This window comes from Thermobia domestica, chromosome 11 (genome assembly GCF_964235325.1).
Source record: "Thermobia domestica chromosome 11, izTheDome1.hap1.1, whole genome shotgun sequence".
Classification (NCBI taxonomy): Eukaryota; Metazoa; Arthropoda; class Insecta; order Zygentoma; family Lepismatidae; genus Thermobia; species Thermobia domestica.
This window is the reverse complement of record NC_137464.1, coordinates 123,128,307-123,149,532: the sequence shown is the minus strand read 5'-3', so window position 1 is coordinate 123,149,532 and position 21,226 is coordinate 123,128,307. Positions and strand designations below refer to the sequence as shown.

The 21,226-nt window shown below is 34.7% G+C and overlaps 1 protein-coding gene across 2 annotated transcripts in view; it reads left to right on the top strand.

Annotated features, from left to right (window-relative positions):
- The first annotated feature begins 5,665 nt into the window (after window positions 1-5,665).
- LOC145664412 (uncharacterized) overlaps window positions 5,666-21,226 on the top strand; it is a 73,251-nt gene continuing 57,690 nt past the window's right edge. The window contains exons 1-2 of one of the 2 annotated variants that reach the window (XM_081731093.1): window positions 5,666-6,047; window positions 17,453-17,866. In XM_081731093.1, coding sequence (XP_081587219.1) covers window positions 6,017-6,047; window positions 17,453-17,866 — 445 coding nt within the window. In that variant the 5' untranslated portion in view covers window positions 5,666-6,016. Of the gene's footprint in view, window positions 6,048-17,449; window positions 17,867-21,226 lie in introns of both variants that reach the window. The other variant, XM_081731092.1, reaches the window with a different exon arrangement.

Sequence of the window (21,226 nt, the reverse complement as noted above, 5' to 3'; positions counted from 1 at the left end):
GTTACATACTACAGTCGACAAAATCACCATTGCCATTCAAGAAGCAGGTAACTTATACATCCCAACCTCTAAATCTATTTCATACACACCTCACCTTCCTCCACAATACCTCACACTGATCAAACGCTCACGTCAGTCATACTGAGAATTTGTACATACTCGCAATCCAGAGGCATTACGCCATCACCGACAACTACAGCGTATGGTCCATAACTATATTAAGGCCTATAAACTTCGTTGCTGGATTAAAGCTTGTAATAATCTCTCAGACACTACCCACCCCAGCAAATATTGGAAACGTTTCAATGCACTTTGTGGCAAGTTCTCCAAACCAAAATACCCTCTCTTACTCGGCGACGTACCAGCAGATACTGACACGGACAAAGCAAACGCCTACAGATTGCAATCAATCGCTTCACCTCATGGTGTACTCGTTGGAAACTCACCATAAATGCGGCTAAAACTCAAGCTATTGTCTTTCTACCACCCCGGCGAAGATCAAGAGTCCGTCGAAATCCTCGCAATATCGCACTCCATGTAGATGACGAACCTATACGACTCAGTAACACAGCCACCTATCTTGGGATTACTTATGACCGTCACCTAACATGGAACAAACACTTAGCAACTATCACTGCAAAAGCCTACAATAGACTCAATTTGTTGAAACGCTTAACTGGTACGACATGGGGACTTAAGGCACAAGTAATTCTAAATACATACAAAGTTTTCTTACGGCCAATCTTAACATACGGATTCACGGCGTGGATATCCGCTTCACCTAAATTCTATCAAAAGCTTCTGATCCTAGAACGGCATGCTTTCCGCATAGCCTTCCGTGTCCAATTACCTAGCCCCACCCAGGAACTACACCAACGCATCACTTTCCCTACATTACAGTATTACATCGAAAAACTACGTCTCACCTATATCAACAAACGTTTCCAAAACCAACACCCTTTACTTTATGACACTATGCGATACCTGGAGTTGCAACCCACACCACATCGTTATTATCATCCACCTTTATCTCTCCTGTTTACGCTGTATCAATACATTTTACCCGCGAGAGATCATTCGTTTTTTATCATCTCTGACTACATTATTCACGACCATCTTCCACTCATTCATCCATCATATCCTCCACAGTAATTACCTTTGTCTACTCATTTGGGCTTCCCCTGTTCTTCATCATCGCCTAGAGCTGCCCCTAGGCAGAAGATAATTTCATTTGTCTGATTAACAAAACCCATGTGTTGTCCTGTGCTTCGTACCTCGCCTCATTCTTCATCCTCATAAGCTTATCAAATTTCCATTACTTTTCATTTTCTTTTCTTGTATATTGTTATTGAATCTCACCTTTTACATTAATTATTTGTTATAGTTAACACTTACTATATATGAATATATGTTTCATTCCTTTCATAATGGTAAGGATCAAAGTTCCTTACATCCCATTTAGTTATTTTCATTTTGTTGTTTTGTTATTTATGGTAACATTTGATATTATTAAGTTCAATAAAGCACATAGACCACCCATTGTCTTCTGCACCTAAAGTCCTTTCTCTCACTCACCTCACAGAGGGCGTAACCCTCTTAAAGGTTGCTAGCCACTTTGGCTAGCCGGTAAAATAAAAAAAGCATTTTTATTGCTATTGTAGCATTTTAATAGATAGATGATGATATTTGGATGAAATCTGCTTTAATATATAAAATAATACAAAATAATCCTAACTGCATAAGTTCATTGATCGGACAAGACTTTGCTATATTCTATCAATGTTCCAGAGCACACTTAATTTCCTTTGATTTTCTACTGCAAATTTGGACATAATTATCCAGTCTAATACAAATATATATATATATATATATATATATATATATATATATATATATATATATATATATATATATATATCATTTTGTATAAAATCTACAATAATGGTTTCCTTACAGGTACAGCCTATCTTCGCTTACAAGCATCAACCTCAAGGTGACCAGACGTCCCGTATTAGCCGGGACAGTCCCTTCTTTTCAACCGCTGTCCCGTTTTTTTTCCGATTCTCAAACGGGACGCATAAATGTCCCGTTTTTAAGCAAAAGTGACCCAGGTGTCCCGTAATTATTATTCAAAATATAAATGGTCAATGCAAATTCTACACTCTTCCGTACCAACACTGGGAAGGTTCAGCTGTGTCTGGAACTTCTGAATGTTCCAAGCATAGCTTTACTTCATCAGCCATCAACTTTCCATTCCGCAGTAGAAAAAATACAAGGTCAAACATTTACAGTTTTTGAGGTAATTTCTGTTTTATATAATTTAAAGAAAAATTCAGCTTCAAAATCTCAAGATTGCTTCATTTCAGTAGCTGCAAGGAAAACTCTTGAGAATTTGGATAGGGGGAGATTTATTTCTGAAGGAGCTAAGATTCGCCAGTATGTTCATACTTTCTATCAAACTGCAGTTGAATATTTAGATAAGTGGATAAAAGCTCTTGAAACCTTTGAAACAATTTAGTTAGATTACGCTTAAAGGTGTACCATGTTGGCAGGATATACAAAAACTGTAGACTTTATTCAGGAAAATAGTCATTTCGTTCAGATTGATGATACTGATCTTTATGACGACTGCATGTATTTAAAAGAACACTTGACACCAGAAATATTGACTAAGTGGAACTCAAACATAGTATCTCCTGACAAGTTCTGGGTTGAAGTATTTTCCCATTTCTGTTCTAACGTACGGTACTCAAATCTTCTAAAAGTTGTGGAGTTCCTTCTCTGTTTACCCGGGACTAATGATCCAACTGAACGTGTATTCTCGCACATGAATGTTTTGTAGACAAGTGAGAAAACTCAACTGTCTATAGATACTTTGAAAGCTGTGCTGATCAGCAAGATTAATTTTGATCAGTCTTGTATTAATTTCTACAAACTGTTGAATGCAAACAAAGAACTGTTAAAGAGGATCAAGTCATCCCAAAAAATATCAGTGAAAGTTACGCTAGATGATATAGTAAAGAATAACGGATGTTCAATAATGAGGTAAGTAGTTTATTAGTAGTTAGGAGTAGGGCTACTGTTGGTTAGTACTTAAGTTAGAAGCGATAACCTTACTTGTGTATTTTATAATTGAAAACACTAGTGAGTCCCAAAATGCAACCTGGAAGTAAGATATTTACCCCCCGTCGCCGATTCGTATGCGTCCCGTTTTTGCAAGTAAAAATTCTGGTCACCTTGATCAACCTTGGCTATTTGGACCAGTTTGTATTTATGAACTCGATTTGTTTCTTTATCAGAGCCATGAAATGTTTTCGCTCTGCAAAATTCAAGCTCAAGCGAAATCCCAGCAAACGGATTGATTGTCTTTATGGTCTAATTTTCAATAATTCTACGTCAAGCTGTCAACTCAAATCAACGTTATCGATGACAGAAGAACTTTATCTTTACACATCTATGGCTGTCCACTTAACGACAAGGAAACCTGTCAAAATTACAAAACAACAGAAATATATTACGGCAGACAGTGTTATTTTTCCATTACGAACAATTCGAACATATAATCACTGATTCATTAGTCTTACATTCCCGCCATTCATCAAACTTTACAGTAGAACATACAACGCTGTATGGTAAATACAATTTTAACTTTATATTCAATCTGCAGACTCTTCAACAATCGGTTATCTCAATGGAATCAGTCCTGAGACGATAGCGGAACCATTTGTTTGATCACTTCTCCGAATTTCAATTCCAACACGGTTTCCCGTGGACGATTATTTATAATAGTGTATTAGTTGTCTTACTCTTTCTTGGAACTATATTTTTGTTTCTTATATGAGCGTATGAAACACAATGCTTTATACCGACAGTGACTTCTATCTTCCTCTTTTCAGTATGTTAATAATAATAATAATAATAATAATAATAATAATAATAATAATAATAATAATAATAATAATAATAATAATAATAATACCTATCATCTTTAACTCACTATTGTTTTGATCGCTCACCATCACTCATCATTGAGACATTTCTCATACACAGACAGAAACAGTTTTTGAAAGTTATATCGGGATTGGGGCAAAAGGCCCCTTACAATTGTACAGGGGATCAAAATACCTCGTGTCGAATTGAGCAGGGTAACATATTATCCTGTGAATAGTATGAAGGTCAGTGCTTCCTGTGATCGAGCGTGTGTCCTTGTTTTGTCATCTTTTGGCATGTTAGAGACCTAGTCTCGATATTTTTTGATAGCCCCTCTATTCCACTTTGTATTTTCTTTTCCATTTAATTTTATTTTAGTATTATTTTCGTTTTTATAGTTTTCCACTCATTGTACAAGTAATTGTTTTATTAACTGGCATTTTCTTATCGAAACAATATAATTTGTGTTAATATATGTATGTTCCAAGCATGGGGTCATTTTACCCAGGGGGTTGGGGTAAAACGATCATTCACAATAGACCAATTTATTTGGACATACAATTTGTTTGGTAAAACGGTCACGCCTTATACCTCTTTACATTTGTAGAAGAAAGGATAAAGTATATTGTATTGCAAAATGATCGACTTTCCATTGATAGCAACGTTACTATTTCAATTTCAACCTTAAAGTGTCTGATATGCCCTACCTCCCCTACATTGGTCACCATCCAAGGATGTTGTAAAATAGAGGATCTGCCCATACAACAAAATCGTGAAGCCATACTTCACAGTTTACCTCACCTACTTTGCCCGCTCCGTGCCACTAAGATCACAATGTTTCGAGCCAACAATCAAGGCGGACACGAGAGTAGCCAATCAGACGTGCCGGCTCAGACGATGCTCCATTGTTGTTTTGGCTTTATTCAGTTAACAGGATGAAGATAGATATGGGCAGATCCTCTATTTTATAACATCCTTGTTACCACGACTGGCGCAAATCCCGGAGTTTGAGGGGAACATGTCTTATCCAATCTTGGAACTGGGGGTTACTGTCTCCCGGATAATCCGATTTGAAATATGTTTTTTGGGGGAGAAATGTGATGATTTGTATCCGGTTACTATAAAAGAAAATGAGATGAAATTCATGTCTTCCCAGAACAAGTCTGCCTCAAATCAGCCCGCCTCCCAATGTTAAAAACAATTCTGCTCCCCTGATCCTCCACAACATTGTTTCTCTACTTTATAAATATTTTGAACATCGCTTAATATATATATGGAAATGGTCTTACCTGTCTCCCCTAGTCCCAATGTTGAAAACATTTGCGCCGATGGTTACCATTACCCAGCATTGACTTCCCGTATCTTTAGAAATAGAGGTGATGATTTCCAACTTCCCACGGGTAGAATTTCAGTAAGGGAGGTTGAAAGTTGTACTGCGAAAATACTTATAAGCTAGGATAAGCAAGGCTGAGGATAATAGGGGAATTTCATAGTTCTCGAGGGTAATAAAGCTCCGAGCCACCATTAAGAACATTACTGTATATTTGTAGCAAGAGACTTGGGTAATTGTCTTTTGTTTTCCCACTATTATGCCCATGAAAATAAAACAGAACTATCTTGTTGAATTTTTGTTAACATAACTTTAGCATATATAAAATGTGCTAATACAATTTACAATTACTGATTAATAAACATAGTTGTTCAATTGGTCAGCAGTAGTCTGCACAAACTACTTGACCCAAATGATCCTTAAGAAGAAGTCAAGAACAAATAGATAAACAGTCACACAGCTGAAAGAGGGAGTTTCCCGCTGCTACTACCAAAAGAATATCGACGGTCATGCATTAAGTCACTTGCGTTTGCTTTCTATCTTATCTGAAGTTGATGCAGATAGTCCGAGTCAAGTGAATGAAGTAACTTTAACATCTGGTACGCTCAACGAAAGGCAATGATAAAAAGCAGTGAAGTAGTAAAGTCGTACCGAGAGAACTGAGATATGAAGTTAATCTACGGTAAAAATTGTGTGAAGTTAATCCACGGTAAAAATTGATATCGAAAGGGTAGACACAAGAGGTGTCTGAAAAAAATGGATTCTCGAACTGGAAATGAAAGGAAAGGTAATTTAACTTACAACTTACTATATATAATAAGTAAACAGATAATTACCATTTGTTTGCTATAAACGGGTGATTTTTCCTTTTTTTTTTTTTTTAAAAAAAAAAGATACACTAGGTTAATTGTTTACAAATATTACTACTTTTCCAACGCATTTTCGTGCTGCAAATACTCGTAAATGTCATGAGGATTTTTATTGGGAGACATTTATATAGCGAGCGCAGACTCGATAATTTTATCAAAAGAAGTAGAAACATGGTGTAATGATTAAAATATCTTCAGTAATAGTATGAATTTTTGAGAACAGCTGCATTTTTATATAGGCGTTGGACGTTCGAAGAACCTTCCGTACAGGTTAAGAATCTGAGACCGTTCATTACGTTACTATATATTTCATTCTTTTAGCATAAAATATACTCTTATGACCGTTAAACATAATATCTTAACGGAGGAGTTTCACTTCTGTGTCCAGATTGACTTTAGGAGGGTTGAAGCTGTTCGGGCTTAAATACAGCGTTATATTATGCAAACTATTGTCCAAAATCTACGGGCTATGTTTAGATGAAGGGGGCCAAAAATAGGTAAAAAATAGAAGATTTACAGGAAAAATAATGTGAACTAAGGGGAGCGTAATTGATTTGTGATTAATTTAAGATGCGAATAGAAATACGTTTTGTAGAAATGAGAAATGTGAAATGCTGTAGAGACTATATGTTATATGTACAGTCATGTGCAAAGTGATTGTCGCATATCTGTAACTGTCTTGTGGGAATATAATTTGATAGTGATTTTGTAGGGTACTTTTAATACTGTTACTATGTGTGTAATGGGAAATGTATATTTGTGGCAAATTTCATAGGGAAAGAATTATAAATACAAAAATCAGATTGAAGGAAATGTTGCTAAATAGACAAGAATTTTTCTTTTCGTTATATTGACCTTATTTAAGTACTGCTCTTTAGGCATGAAATTTGCCACATACATGTCTTTGCCGATTATACACATACTAACATTATAATAAAATATCGGGCGAAATCATTATCAAATTATACTCCTACAACTTATTTATGAATATGAGACAGTCATTTTGGACATGAGTGTACTTACCGGAAGCGCACAAGAAGGAATATGAATACAATGATGCATGTAGTTAGCCGTAATCTAATTCAGGCATTACTACTGTATCGCCGGGCCACACGAAAAAAAAAAAAAAAAAAAAAAAAGGATTATTATTTAGTCTCTCCCCCCCCAATAATAGGTTGTGACCCTGGCTCACTTGGTCGTAATTATTGTTCGAAATACAGTGTGGATGTATGGTATAAAATGTAGTGCAGAGAACGCAACCAACTTGTGTTGTGCTAGGTGGCTACTAAAAGCAAGAATGCTATCTAACCGAGTCAGGGCAGAGCGCAGCAGGGGAACCGAGTGGCAGCGAGGGGTCGCCTCCGTAAGGAGTGGGCGCCTTAGCGGTGTTAGGTATATGCATCAACGAGGATAGTGGAAAAACTTTATATTCATTTATTCATCCATGTCGTACATTATTGGTCAGAGACCAGTACATAGGACTTGTCAAATAATAAGAAGACATTTCAATATAATTGATATTACATTATTTTACAAACTGTCACCCAAGTATTCATTAGTATGATAATATATTTTGTTACACAAAAGATTAAATAATTCATTTTTGAAATTCTGTATGTTTTTGATATCCTTTAAATAACTTGGGAGCTTATTAAACAACTTAGCGGACATAGGAAGAACACTTCTTTTGGTGCACGCATAGTTTTGGTATGCTGTGAATATGTTATTCTTTTGTCGTGTGTTGTATGAATTACATCGTCAACATGAAGAAAACTACTTTCATTTCTCTTTACACATATATGATACTTTTGTATATGTACAGACAAGGCACAGTTAAAATTTTATTTGACTGTGGAGTATGTGTTGTACAGCTCTGAAGGACATAACTAAATGCCGTCCAAAATGTATTAAATTAGGTTTGGTTAGATGTTACTGTCCTTTTCTGTAGTTTCAGTTTGTTTGCACACTTACGATAAACTATTCGGCAGTTTAGTAGACAATGTTTGTTGTTTGTTTATTATTGTCTTTCCCTGCAATGAAATCGAATGCTTATTGGCTGTTGAATGCTCTTGAATTGAATTGTTCAGAATAGAACCGGAACGAAATCTCTTGAATGAAACTTCATATTTTAACGAAATTTCGTGTACTTGTTAACAGTGTTAAGATATGAAGACATGGAAATCCTTTCTTCTTCAGTCCTAATCATTTGTGAGAAATAGGAGACCAATGTTTAAGAATTTCAGGAATCCTGCTCTTTCTCAAGGTCATCTTACATACACACACACACACATTATATATATATATATGTATAATTAAAGCTGTAGGTATGTTCAAAGTGACTGTGAATAAAACTAGTGTTGTTTTGAGTAGTTTTGTTAAAAATTCTTGTTTAACACAGACGGGCCTATGAACGAGCTTTGAATATTGTCCGTAAAGTGTTTCCATTAGTGCGAGTAAAGCATTGGCATACTATATTGCGTTGATGCAGTCACACAGTCTCAGTTAATCATTAAGTGTACATTTTGTTGGTGTTGAAGTGGGTTAGGACCCAGAAAAGAGGGATAATCAAAAATTGAATCATTGATTTCGAAATTTTGTAATCATATTTTTGTTTCCTTTCCGAACTCTCTCTTTCTACATGTATACGTAAAGAGCATAACTCTAGAAACCTGGAGCAATTTCAGCCTAACTTCGTACACGTATAAATTGCAATAGTTTGGGAGTAATACACCCGTACAAGCCTTAGGGGCCGACATGTAAAAATAAACAAAAATGACCAATATTGCCGTTGAATACATAGTTTCAGGGTCACGTAAATGGATTACCTCCTCAAGTCCAAACTCAGCCTCCATCGGCTAGGAGGTGGGGGATGAGAATAGATTAAAATAAGATGTTCAAAACGATCGAGATTAGTGTCCAACCCATAGATTTTGGAGTTGCGAAGTGGATTCATGACAGTCCCGGCGACATTCCAAGTCCAGGTTAAAGCAAGAATGGGCATATCGATTGTTCCGGGATCGACAAGGCCAACACCGGAAACGAAGTTCTTCCTTATTTATTTTAGTTCTTTCTTTATTTTCAACCTTCAAAATCTCCATCCCCCCTTTTTTCATGCATGTCAGCTATCCTAGGCTCTTTGCTATTTATTTCACTTTCACATTAATTTACTTCCAGATATTTTGTATAAACCCTGTTCGCCCCGTAAGAAGAGTGAGCATTTCAGTTAGTATTGTGAGTTTAATTTCAAAATTGAATTTATATTACAAATCTGTATTACATTATCATTCAAATGAGGGTAGAAATGAAGCTTATATGACAATTACGGAGAACCAGTGCTAGATAAAAGTCTCACCAATATAAGATTACCTCACAAACTGAAGTAAAAGCTCGTGGTCAGAATGCAAAATTTATATTAGTTGAAGAGCATACATTTATTTAATATATTTTGTTGATGTACCAGTATGTGTTTGTAGTGTTAAATATGTAAGATATGGTTAAATATACACACAGACAAATGTTCGTTCCATTAACACATGAATAATTTTTTTCTCCGTCTGAAGTGTTAAATTCATCTTAGTTTTTGAATTATTCTGTAGTTTTTGAAGCGTTTAAGATAAGCTGAGGCTTAACTGAGAGAGATGATTTTCCTAATGTGCAACTGTGGAATGGGAGTAAATTTCGTTCTATGATATTAACGAATTTTTGCCTGTGAATGAATTGTATTCACAATAAGATATTCAATCTAATGCAGGACTAGTTACGAATTGAAAACCGCTGAATTATCGCGAATATGCTACTTATGTCTTGAACTGCAAAGTTGACTTGAAAAATCTTGTCTGAAGAATGCCAATAGGAACATGTCAAGTCTTGCCTGATCTTGCACTATGGATACGTAGTTAAGTTTAGTGCGTAAGACTGAATGCTTATTGGAGTGGCGGCAGTCAAGTAAGAAATTACTCTATAGCGATGTCAAGAAGTGAATTTCAACAGTGCAATGTGGAAAAGAAAAGAGAAATTGAATTCCACAAAAGTGGCTACACATGGCTGGTGAAATTACATTATATTGCTGCTATAAGTGCATCCGAAAAAGAAGTGTTGTACCAAAGGAATGGAATCAGTTCTGATTTGTTAAAAAGTGTTTGTGAATATCACAAGACATATTACTTAAGAAACTGTAAACATATCAGACAAGTTATTTTGCCCCATTTAAATGCCACAAGAGACCAGTTACCAAAGCTTTGAGAAATGTATGTATTGATTGTAAAATTAACAAAAGCATTGACACTCTAAGGACTGTTCCTGCCCAAAAGATATGTGATAAATGCAGAAACGAACTTGGCAAATCCTTTGAATATAAATTCGTAGGCGAAGTTAGCAAATGTGAACACGGATATAAAGCATCTTAATGTATCATTTATAGCATTAGAAGAATTACCTGTAAAATTCCAATGCCATTCTGTTACATAGCAAACCTATATCTGGTGGAAGAAAGACTGATTGAGCAACTTCTCTGAAAAGTGAAGTAAGCAAAGTTTTGGAACCAGAACCTTCTTTTGAACAAGATATTCGTAAGATTCCTAAAGATTTGAAACAAAAGGGTCATGGCATGGATAAACTTCTTGATTTAATAAACGAAACTCCAGAGTCAAATCACGCGAAGAAAAATTTACAGCTGTTAACTTTGTGGCCTCGTCCTGGAGTAGAGAACAACTTATCGATGAATTTAATGCCGTCCGATAAGCAAAGAATGTTCTGAAGAAGAAAGGAATTTTAGGTATTCCTGAAGTGAGAAAGGGTGAATAGTTGAGTGATGTTGTAATTTAAACAGTAAACGTTTGTCTTGATGATGAATATTCTAGAATTCTGCGTGCAAAAACAGTGAGAATTTCTTAAATTGGAGAAGAGATCATTACTTGGGAATGTAAAAGAACTCTATTCCATATTGAAACATCAACATCCGTATATCAAAATTGAATTTTCTAAATTTTGCATGATACCGCCTAAGTGATATGTATTAGCAGGTTGTTGTGGGACATATTCCATCTCCATGTGTACAATACATAAAATTGTTATTCTCCAACTGTGTGTATGCCATATAGAAGAGATTTATAGCAGGACTTGATCCATCATGTGGTCGTTCTGTGGGCAGTTGCAACTGCATATTAAGACATTGTTTCGGGTGTCCTTCCAGCGAAAATTTAGGCGGATTTTGCTTGAAAATTTTGAAGGTTTTAATATCAATGGGTATCGCCGGACAGAACAGAATTAGTGAGAACTACTGTCATACTGGACGAGTATGTGGAATTTTGATACGGAAACTTGAAAAGTTTGTGCCACGTGCATTTTCTTAAAGGATAGAAAGAAAACTAGCGTGAGAAAACCGTCGATCTTCTGTACTTTAGTAAAAGTTATTCAAGACGAAGCTCAAAGATATCATTGATCTATTAATTCCTTTGCCCTACCTCCAGCAATACTATATACACGTCTTCCTGGATCTTCAGACCTGACCTGACTATTTCCAGTTTGTGTATTGTATCAGATGACCTAGGTCATGATGTGTCATGTATGTATGAGACTCAGAAAGCAATAACTTGCTTTATATAAGAACAGTTTCCAAAATCTATAAATGTAGGTTACTTTAGTGATGGATGCACTGCGCAATTCAAGAACTTTATTGGTTTATGTACCCATTCTGAGGTTTCTTCTGAAGTGCATCATGGTCATTTTTTGCTACTAACGATGGTAAATCTCTGGGTTATGGTATTGGTGGGACAATTAAACGCCTGCTGACTAAAGACAGTCTGTTTTTTTAATACATCGAAAGTTTTTACCTTCTGTACTTCTCGCATTGAACGTATACATTTCAGCTTGCTGAAAACAGAAACTCTCATAGATACTTGCAAAAAGCTACAAAACCGTTTTCTTTAATGCAGAAACAATTCCTGGAACACGATCATAACATTATTTCTCTCTTCTAAGCCAAACCTCAATTTGGAAAAGCGAATCAGTGGCGATACTGATTTCAGTTCAATTTTTCATTTTACTGCGTAAAAAATCATCTTCTTCAATAAGGATCGCGGGCATCAACACTAATTCGTATGCTGTATGTGTTAAGATAACCACTGGTTTCTTGGGTTATCATTATTTAAAGATGTAGAGGAAATAATGTTGAAGTGAAGTTTGTGCACACTTTTGGACCGGTGTTATCCTTTTACTGGCCTTGTGAAGGAAAAGCTGTATCATGTTCAGATACTTAATATTATTTGTTCTGCGTGCTCACCCTCTACCAAAGATACTGGAAAATCATATTATTTCTTAGACAAGTTGATTCAGTTTGTGGACCAACAGTAAAGGTTACGTTTTGCTTAAACGCAGTAGCAGGTGTCTCCAGTTTCAGATAATGAAATCCAATAACTACCATATGCTGAGGTAAAAAAAAAAAAAAAAAAAAAAAAAAAAAAAAAAAAAAAAAAAAATCATTCACAAGAAATTTTGAATACTTCTGTGGTTACGATTTTTCAATATAATGTAGTTGAAAAGTTCAATATATTTTTCCGTTGTAAAATCTGTGAAGAATAATGTAACTAACATAGATGTTTATCAACATAAGTATGAAATTGTGTTTTGGCCTGTACTAGATGTTGGTCTTGTCGTTCCTATTTCTTTGTTGTGTGTTTATGAGGATACGCCTTCCCAACGGGAAAATTGTAAAATAATAGTAAATATTAAGTATAATCCGATAGTGGCTCTATCTAACTGCCATAAACCATCATTTTTACCTTTAAACGATAGATTCGAAATGAAATCCTATTGAAGAACTTGTTGTGTACAATTTGCTTATTTCTTAGCCCTTCCCGAGACTACCGCGTGTAGCTTTGGTGCACATGGTCCCGGGTTCGATTCCCGGTGAGAGAACAGAAAGAAATTGATTTTATAGTGATTCACTTTCATTGATTCATCCGTCTCTAGCGTAAAGAGCATGATCGTGAGCCGTTAAACTAAAAAATCATTTCATGTTTTGCTTATTTCTGTGAATATTATCATTTTCTTAGCAAGAAGAATACCTTGTAAAAGAGAGTCAAAATGTTTTCCGCAGTAGGTCTTATCCTTGCTGGAAGCATGTACCTTCAAAGAAAATTCTGCCGTATCTATTATGATTCTATTGCATGGGATGATTGATTTACACTGTCTTCTAATGATGTGTACACTATTGTAAATCAGTGATGTAGAATTCTGTCTGTTTTAGCAGAGGTACATTCGTTGGCAGCTCATTGAAACCTCTCTTTACTTCATTCTCTAATAAGCGTACTTCTTACAAAGTAACTTTCTGAAACTTTGACCGAATTTTGGAGTCGTGTATCCATTGTTTGTTGTCTTCCACTTCTTAATATCTCGATGATTGTGCTGGTTTGCAGGTTTGTTTCATCTCGTTGTAAAGAATTGTACGCTGGTAAAAATTTTTAACTATTATTTTTGATGTTTGGTACTAACATCTCTAACAAGTTCATGATAGACATGTTTTTCATTGTAATGTTTTCTGTCAGTCCATTATAATAAAATATTGACTTCCAACTGTGCACACACTTGCCTGGAAGATAACAAGGGCTCGAAAATCAATTTTATTTGTGAACCAGAAGTGGAAATATGATGAAATAGGTAACAGAGCTTTACGGATTTAATTCTTTGTATCACATCGTATTTGTATGAGGCAGTAATTTCAGCATTTGCAAACAGCAAGAGAAAATAAAACTAGTGATTTAATGCGAAAAAAGGAATCTTATCGCAATCTCCAAACTAGTATAATTTTTACAAGAAATGCGCACAACCTTCCGTTTGACTTCCTTTCGACTTCGATGGAGTAGTAAGCGTCGTAGTATTGTAAGTTGATATAAATATGTTGACCTTGTATTATGGAAAATGTCTCATATATAAACATTAAAGCGTACTTTTGTGAACAAATTGTATAAGAACCGTGTGAATTTGTTTGGTCATAACAACCGGGCTATAAAAGTTTGAAATTTCAGTTGTAAATGTTTCATAACTCTTGTCACTATGGTCAACATACATTTTACTCGTTACGTGTATGCCCAAAACAGAACGTACTTTTGCACAGTTAATTTTATCATTTATCTACAGCACGTTGTATTATGTGATTTTTAAGTTCTTCAACCACACACCACGCTGACTGGGAAGAAAAGATAGTTGTTAAATCATGCGAATAAGGTAGATGTGAAAGCAGTTCCCAGCTCAGTAGGTGTAAAACATGCTTCCTTCAACAAGATATTTCAGCAGTGGTCTTTTACGGAGTTAATGAGATGGAGATTTGGTAAACTTTCATGGTGGATTGGACAAGATGCTAAATTAATATTCCATATAACTTTTAATAACCTGTTAAATTCCTTTCTGTATTAGAGCTCCTCCGTGGCTAAGCGTTTAGCGTACGCGCCTTTGGCGCAGGAGACCCGGGTTCGATTCCCGGCGGGAGCTCATGTGGTTCGGATTCCACGTTAATCAGTAGGTCCACGTCTCATAAGCCTCGCTGCTGAAAAGGGACGTTAAACTCAAAATCAACTTAACTTTCTGTATTAATCAGAGGTGTTAAAAGTTGATCTGATGTCGTGTTTTATGTGCATCGTATTTTATATATAACGTTGCTAATACAAGAATACAATGGTAGATCCAGCTGTTTTTGTTACTAATGTTGTTATGGTTTTTCCTTCCTACTGAAGTTTTACCTTTTACCCTTTGGTGGTAATCCTGAACTTTTTGTTTATGGTGGAAAATTCGAAATATCTTGTAAGTTTAAATTTCATCTCAGTACAATAGGCTAGTCTTTAGGTTTCTCTTGTCAACATATGTCATGAAATGTACAAATCCGTTTGATTTTTGCGTTTGAGTTTTTTCACAACTAAAACTTTCTTCACTCCTGTTGTTGCTTCAAAGTAAGAATAAATTATACTATATTGTTTTTTTTTTTTTTTTTTTTTTTTTTTTTTTAAACGAAATACACATACAAAATGTGAATAAAATTGTTGTATCGGTTTTACAGAAGTATGGTCTTAATAGTTCATCGGCACCAGTTTCTCTGATTTTTTTCTTTTTATCCCTTCTCGAGAGAAATAATGATCATTATTCTTAGGTAAACTTCCTGAAGTAAGCTATTGGTTGTAGTCTGTTTCCTTTTCGGATATCCTTTCAGGGGATATACAGGGTGTCTCAAAAGTCCCTTGACATTGGATAACTCTGTTATTATCAGACTTACAACAAAATACAAGAGAGGAAACCGTCCCCAAATATAATATTTTTAATCTAAAGCGAAGGAATTTTTGGGCTGTACACTCTTTACTGCTCAATGGTAAATGAAAATGAACGTTGCCATTTACCTGGACCCACAACATACGTGAATGAAGTAACTGTCTTTTACACTAACGTGTCGATAGCAGCCCCCATTTCCTTTATGTGGTGGATCCAGGTAAATGGCAACGTCGCATTTTCATTTAACGTTGAGCGCATAAAGAGTGTACAACCTAAACCGCTTGTCCGATTTAAAAAAAAAAGAAAAAATCCTTCACTGTAGATTGAAAACATCATATTTGGAGACGATTTCCCCTATTAACATTTTGTTGTAACTCTGATAATAACAGAGTTACCCTATATCAGGGTACTTTTGATACACCTTGTATATATTCACATTACATCTTTGTCGTATCTAAATCTTGAACGTTTCCATCTGCGCCAGTATCAGGTTCAATTTCGATGAAAGTAAATCTTCATATTTCTTGTTAAATTCTAGATCTGCTTATCAGATAAATTTTGTGCACTTCTTAGTAACAGATTATTATACAAGTTATGTAAACGACTATTGATGGGATTTAACGTGCCTTTTGATGCTTCAGCGATTGGTTTCCATTCTCGTACATACATTCTAATTCATGTTTAAAATCTGGGAAGTTAATAGTGAAGAAGATAGTCTATAATAATAGTCAGTGAATTCGTGATAAAAATGACTTTGTAAAGGCACAGGTCGGACCAATTGCTGATATGTAGGTATACTTTTTAACAGAATTGTCTTCCTTTTAACACAGGTTTTATCTTAGTTCTTTTAATTTGCGATGTGCTCTTCATATTATTTTCATCTTTTGTTTCCGCGTTATTACATTTGGCAGTGTCACTTGGTTTAGATAACATAGCACTAAAACTACGAAGAAAAAGTTTCAGACTCAATTCATACAATATAAAGTATGTGGTGTACAAAAATAGTGCGACACCCGGCGGGAGCTCATGTGGTTCGGATCCCACGTTAAATTGTGTGTCCATATCTCATACAGCCTTGCCGCTAAACGGGACGCAAAATCCCAACTCAACTAACCAACAAAAATAGTACGTACTTTTTAAACTTTAGAATTATGCCAAATTTGCATGTTGACATTTCTCAAGTTTCTTGCTTCATAAATATTCAATTTTTAAAATTAATTATTATTTTAAATAAATTGGTAGCATTAGTCTCTAGAGTTTAATCGTTGTGCGCTGGAGTGTACCCGTCAGGCTGGTCTCTACTTCTTTCTTAAAGTTGAAAAGTAGCTATACATCTCTTGCGCATGCAGTGAAGGTAGTAAGAAATGAAATATAGGAACGGCAACAGAGAATCGTGTATTTCATTGTGTAAGAACTGTTTTCACAAACGTGCTTATGCGTGCGTCTGACCAATTTTTGATTGAGAAGCTTAAACGTGGTAAGGAGTTCTTGTGCGTTGCCATAGAGATGGGAAAATATTTATTGATTGAAGCCTGTATTATATCTTTCGACGTTCTTTGGTATACATTATTTAAATTGTCCTTTTGTCGGGGCCTAGTTTTCATTTGGTTACAGAACAAGTACGTAAAACTAAAGCTCTCATTTTATTTCGTAGCTTGCATAGTTCCCGGACTGTAGTAAAATGTTACATAGATTTTATTTTCCATGAACTAATTTAATTACTGATTTGTAATTATTCTCTTGAGCTGTGTGGATCGCCTTCTTACGTAAATTTCATGCGTGATATTGTTTTTTAAAGTACTGAAATGTTTTATCTGTTGGCAGGCTTTCTTAAAGTAATGGTCATTTTTTCTAATTAAATGTTGGCGATTCAATAGTTATATATCTTTGTATTGAATTATAACATTTAAAATTGCGTTTTATTTATCTCTGTTACGTTTATCTTTACTTCTCTTTACCTATTATGTTCTTAAAAGAGAATAGATGTATTGTTTTTGGATGTGATTGCACAGAATGTTTTAAACAGTCATTGATTTGATTATCAATTTTCTTCATATGTATATAGCAGAAGGTGGAGCAGAATATAACCACGTTTTTCCGTTGTTTGCCGAATGCTGCAGACTAAGTTTTGAAGTGAAAGCTACCGGCGATGCACTTATAAGATTGACACAAAGTGAGTATCCACTTGAAACTGAAGTTGCATATGAAATTGCCATTGGAGAAGACAACAATAAATATTCTGCAATTCGTCGACTTCCACATAATTTCTTTCAAGCATTTTGTCTGACTGAAGATATTTTGTGCGGAACTGAATTTCGAGGGTTTTGGATTTATCTACTAAGCGGACTTATAATTGTAGGTAAAAGTGGAGATGCAAAACCATTTTTAGTGTGGAAAGATCCTAATCCCATAGGTGTTAGCTACTTTTCATTCCATACAACAGGACGTAACGGTTTGTGGAGATTTCCTGATGGGTGTGGATGTAAGTATTTTTTTTTTTCTTATGTGTATAATATAAATTATTGTCTCAGTGTAAACTAATGGTTAATGCACTTGATCCTGGGTTCGATTCTCAGTGAAGGGACATACTTTTTCTGAGTTAATCGAACATAGGGAAGCTTGAATTAAGAGGTAGCAAGCATTGGGAGTATAAGAATATTGTCTACTTGGGTTTTACTTTTTTAAAATTGAGTTAGAAATGTAGTATTATTAATAATAGAGCACTTTAAGCAAATCCAGATTGTTTTCATTAGCTTAAGGTACATTTTAAATTACCTATTGTTAATGTTTGATAAACGCACCTATGATGTGCTTTGAGGTACTTTTAGAGATTATTCACCACTGTTTTGAGCTGGCAAGACAATTGTGTGTGTAAATGAGAGTAGTATCATAGTTAACATGTATTTTATATTTAGAAATGCAAAAAACCGGCTTTTTTGAATTGATGTTTTTTTTCACATAAAAAGCCGGCTTTTTTGGGAAAAAAACCTAGAATTTTGGAAATTTTGGCTTTTTTCATTTTCATGATTTTTCTATCTAAATAGCTTTCTTATGGTATACTCTATAGTTAGATAAGATTTCCATGACCTTAATGCCATATTCTCTCTGGAATTCACCACCAAGATGGATGGAGCACGTTTTACGAATTAAAGCAAACATAAAGAACGTAGTATTTGAGGGCAATTTTAGAGGTTATTTAACTTTATTTTAACTTTTGAGTTATCAACATTTTTTTCTTCTCTGGATCATTCCAGTTTGTCATCCGTGTTTCATTTCTAAGAGCTTAGTAATCTAGCTTCTATCGCAAAAGTTAAACTTATGTTTTTCTATATATCCGTCAAAGCGTACGTTTTTCAATATATTCTTCAAACCGTACTTTCACATTTCTGTTATACTGTAGCTGTGCAATTATTTTTAGCAGTAGTTTTCTGGATACAACCTTGAATACCAATTTATACAAATAATCAGTAGCGGATTTAGATAAGTACTTTGAAAGGGGTGTCTCTGATTGTTTCGTTTTTTAAAAAGTCCTAATTTTATTTGGGAGGTGCTTGAAGTTTATGAGTACAGGCATAACTAATATTTCGTTTTGTTTATATATTTTGCAATAATCTTCCGGATACAACTTTGAAGATCATTTTACACTGAGACTCAGTGGCGGATTTAGAAAAGTATTTTGGGAAGGGTTTTTCTTTATAATATTTAGTTTTTCTAAAAAGTCCTAATTTTTATTTGAGGGAAGCTTAAAGTTTGAGAGTAAAGGCATAACTAATAGATATTTCGTTCACTCAGTCATGTTTGTTGTGCAGTTGTGTTTGGTTTAACTTAAATATGTTGCGTACTTTTTTTTTTTTTGGGGGGGGGGGGTCCGTAAAGATATGAAGGGTGTGAGGTAAGAACATGGTAACCAACAATGCTGAGTTATGCAGCACCAGATGGAAAGCAACGCATACCGCTTCGTTTAATCCTTCATGTGTAGTCTTACGTGAAAAATCATCTTTTCGACTTTGAAAATGAATTGTGCACCAGAAAACCTCTAATTTCTTATAATAGTAAAATTGTGGGTTACCATGTTCTTGCCTCATACCCTTCATATGTTGAATTCCTCTTGTTAAAAATTCAGAAACCTTGAGGACTGGGTAAACCATGATGGTGGTTATATAAAACTTGACTGTAGAATTTCAAGAATATACAGAACCACCCAAAACAAAGCTCTAAATATGCGACCTTTAAGCGTATCATATAAATGTAAGTATTTCTCTTATGTTTTATTTTATTCTGTTTCAAAAAGAAGGTATGGAATATTTTGAAGTAAAAATACTATATACAATTTTGCTAGTTATTTGTGTATTTTTTTAAAAAAGAAGTATTTACTTTCATTATTGGCTAATTTATACCAGCTGGTTTAAAAAAATGTTTAAACCAAAAAAGAATAATAATAATAATAATAAATAAAACATAAAAAGAACGAAAATTGTGAATCGTGTGAACTTCATGGTAACATTTCCAAATATCAAACCATCTGCATTAGTGTTATTTCCTTTTCACCTTTTAATCAAGGTGTCTCATGTTCAATTCTCGGTCGAACGAACCAAGTAGTGGTTCGGATGTTCTTTAAGCGAAAGTCTTCTTCTTGATAACCTCGGAATTACGTAAGGATGTTAAGCCTAAACATACGAAACGAAACCAAATTGTATATTTGTGCTTACCTGAATGCCTGTTGTTTTATAAACAAGCCAGGGTTGCTTAAATATATTGATAGAAATTGGCAAAATTTATCGACTGCCTACGTAGCTTCCAACATTAGCTTGGACTTTCAATGATATCTGCATACTAAATTTGTTAATACCTCAGTTTTAGCGTACTGATTATGATACACTGACCTTAAATTTTACATGCAAAGCAAAGTAATGACGGGATTTTCCCGATGGCTAAGGCGGGAGTTTCCCAATTTAAGAAATTTCCTGACCGGATTTCTTTAAGCTTATGTGACCCCTTCCAGCATAACCCTGATGTTGCATAACGCCAAGGCGAAACAAACTTCTTTCTGTCAATATGTAATATAAATACGTACAGCAAAATACTTAAACCCAAAAACCCGGTTTAAACAAACAAACAAACAAAAAAAAAACCGGCTTAACCCCTCCCCCAAGAAAGGGTTTTTGGCTTTTTCAAAAACAACCATGGTTCTTGCCAACCCTGCTTACTTTTGTATATAAGAAGTTAAAAAATTCTTATTATATACATTGGTTAATTCTTTAGAATTCATAATGGAAATATGTTAAAAATTTAAATTGTTTGAAATATCTTTTCGAAATTCATGGTTTATTTTCGAGGTTTTATATTATTATCGGCATCAACCACTAATTAAATGAGTTTTTGTGTTATAGAGAAGCGAAACAAAGTCTACTTTATCAATTTAAAGCAGAATGTTGAAAAAAAATTCCAAACCAAAGCAGAAAAAAACGTTTTTTTTCCAAAACAGCCGTTTTTTTTTTCGAGCCCTTGCATCTCTAATTATATTTGATGTGGGTAAGTGCATGTTCATGTAGCGAAATGTCGGATATGTAAGTTAAAGTGTATGTTAATTTTCAGTATAAAAGGGTAAAGGTGAACTGGGTAATACTTGAAAGGCAGATGACGATGAGAAGCAAATTCAAGAAATTTCACTGAACACAATGCAGCAATTTTTGATGTATTTATTAACAGTCTGTTTGAATCTTTATGAATACAAGGTCTTTAATAACTAACTGCGATGTACTAAAGATTGTGATTATAACCGTTGTTACTCAAAATGTTGCTCTGACGGCGACTCTAATTTTAACCAACTTCCACTTTAACG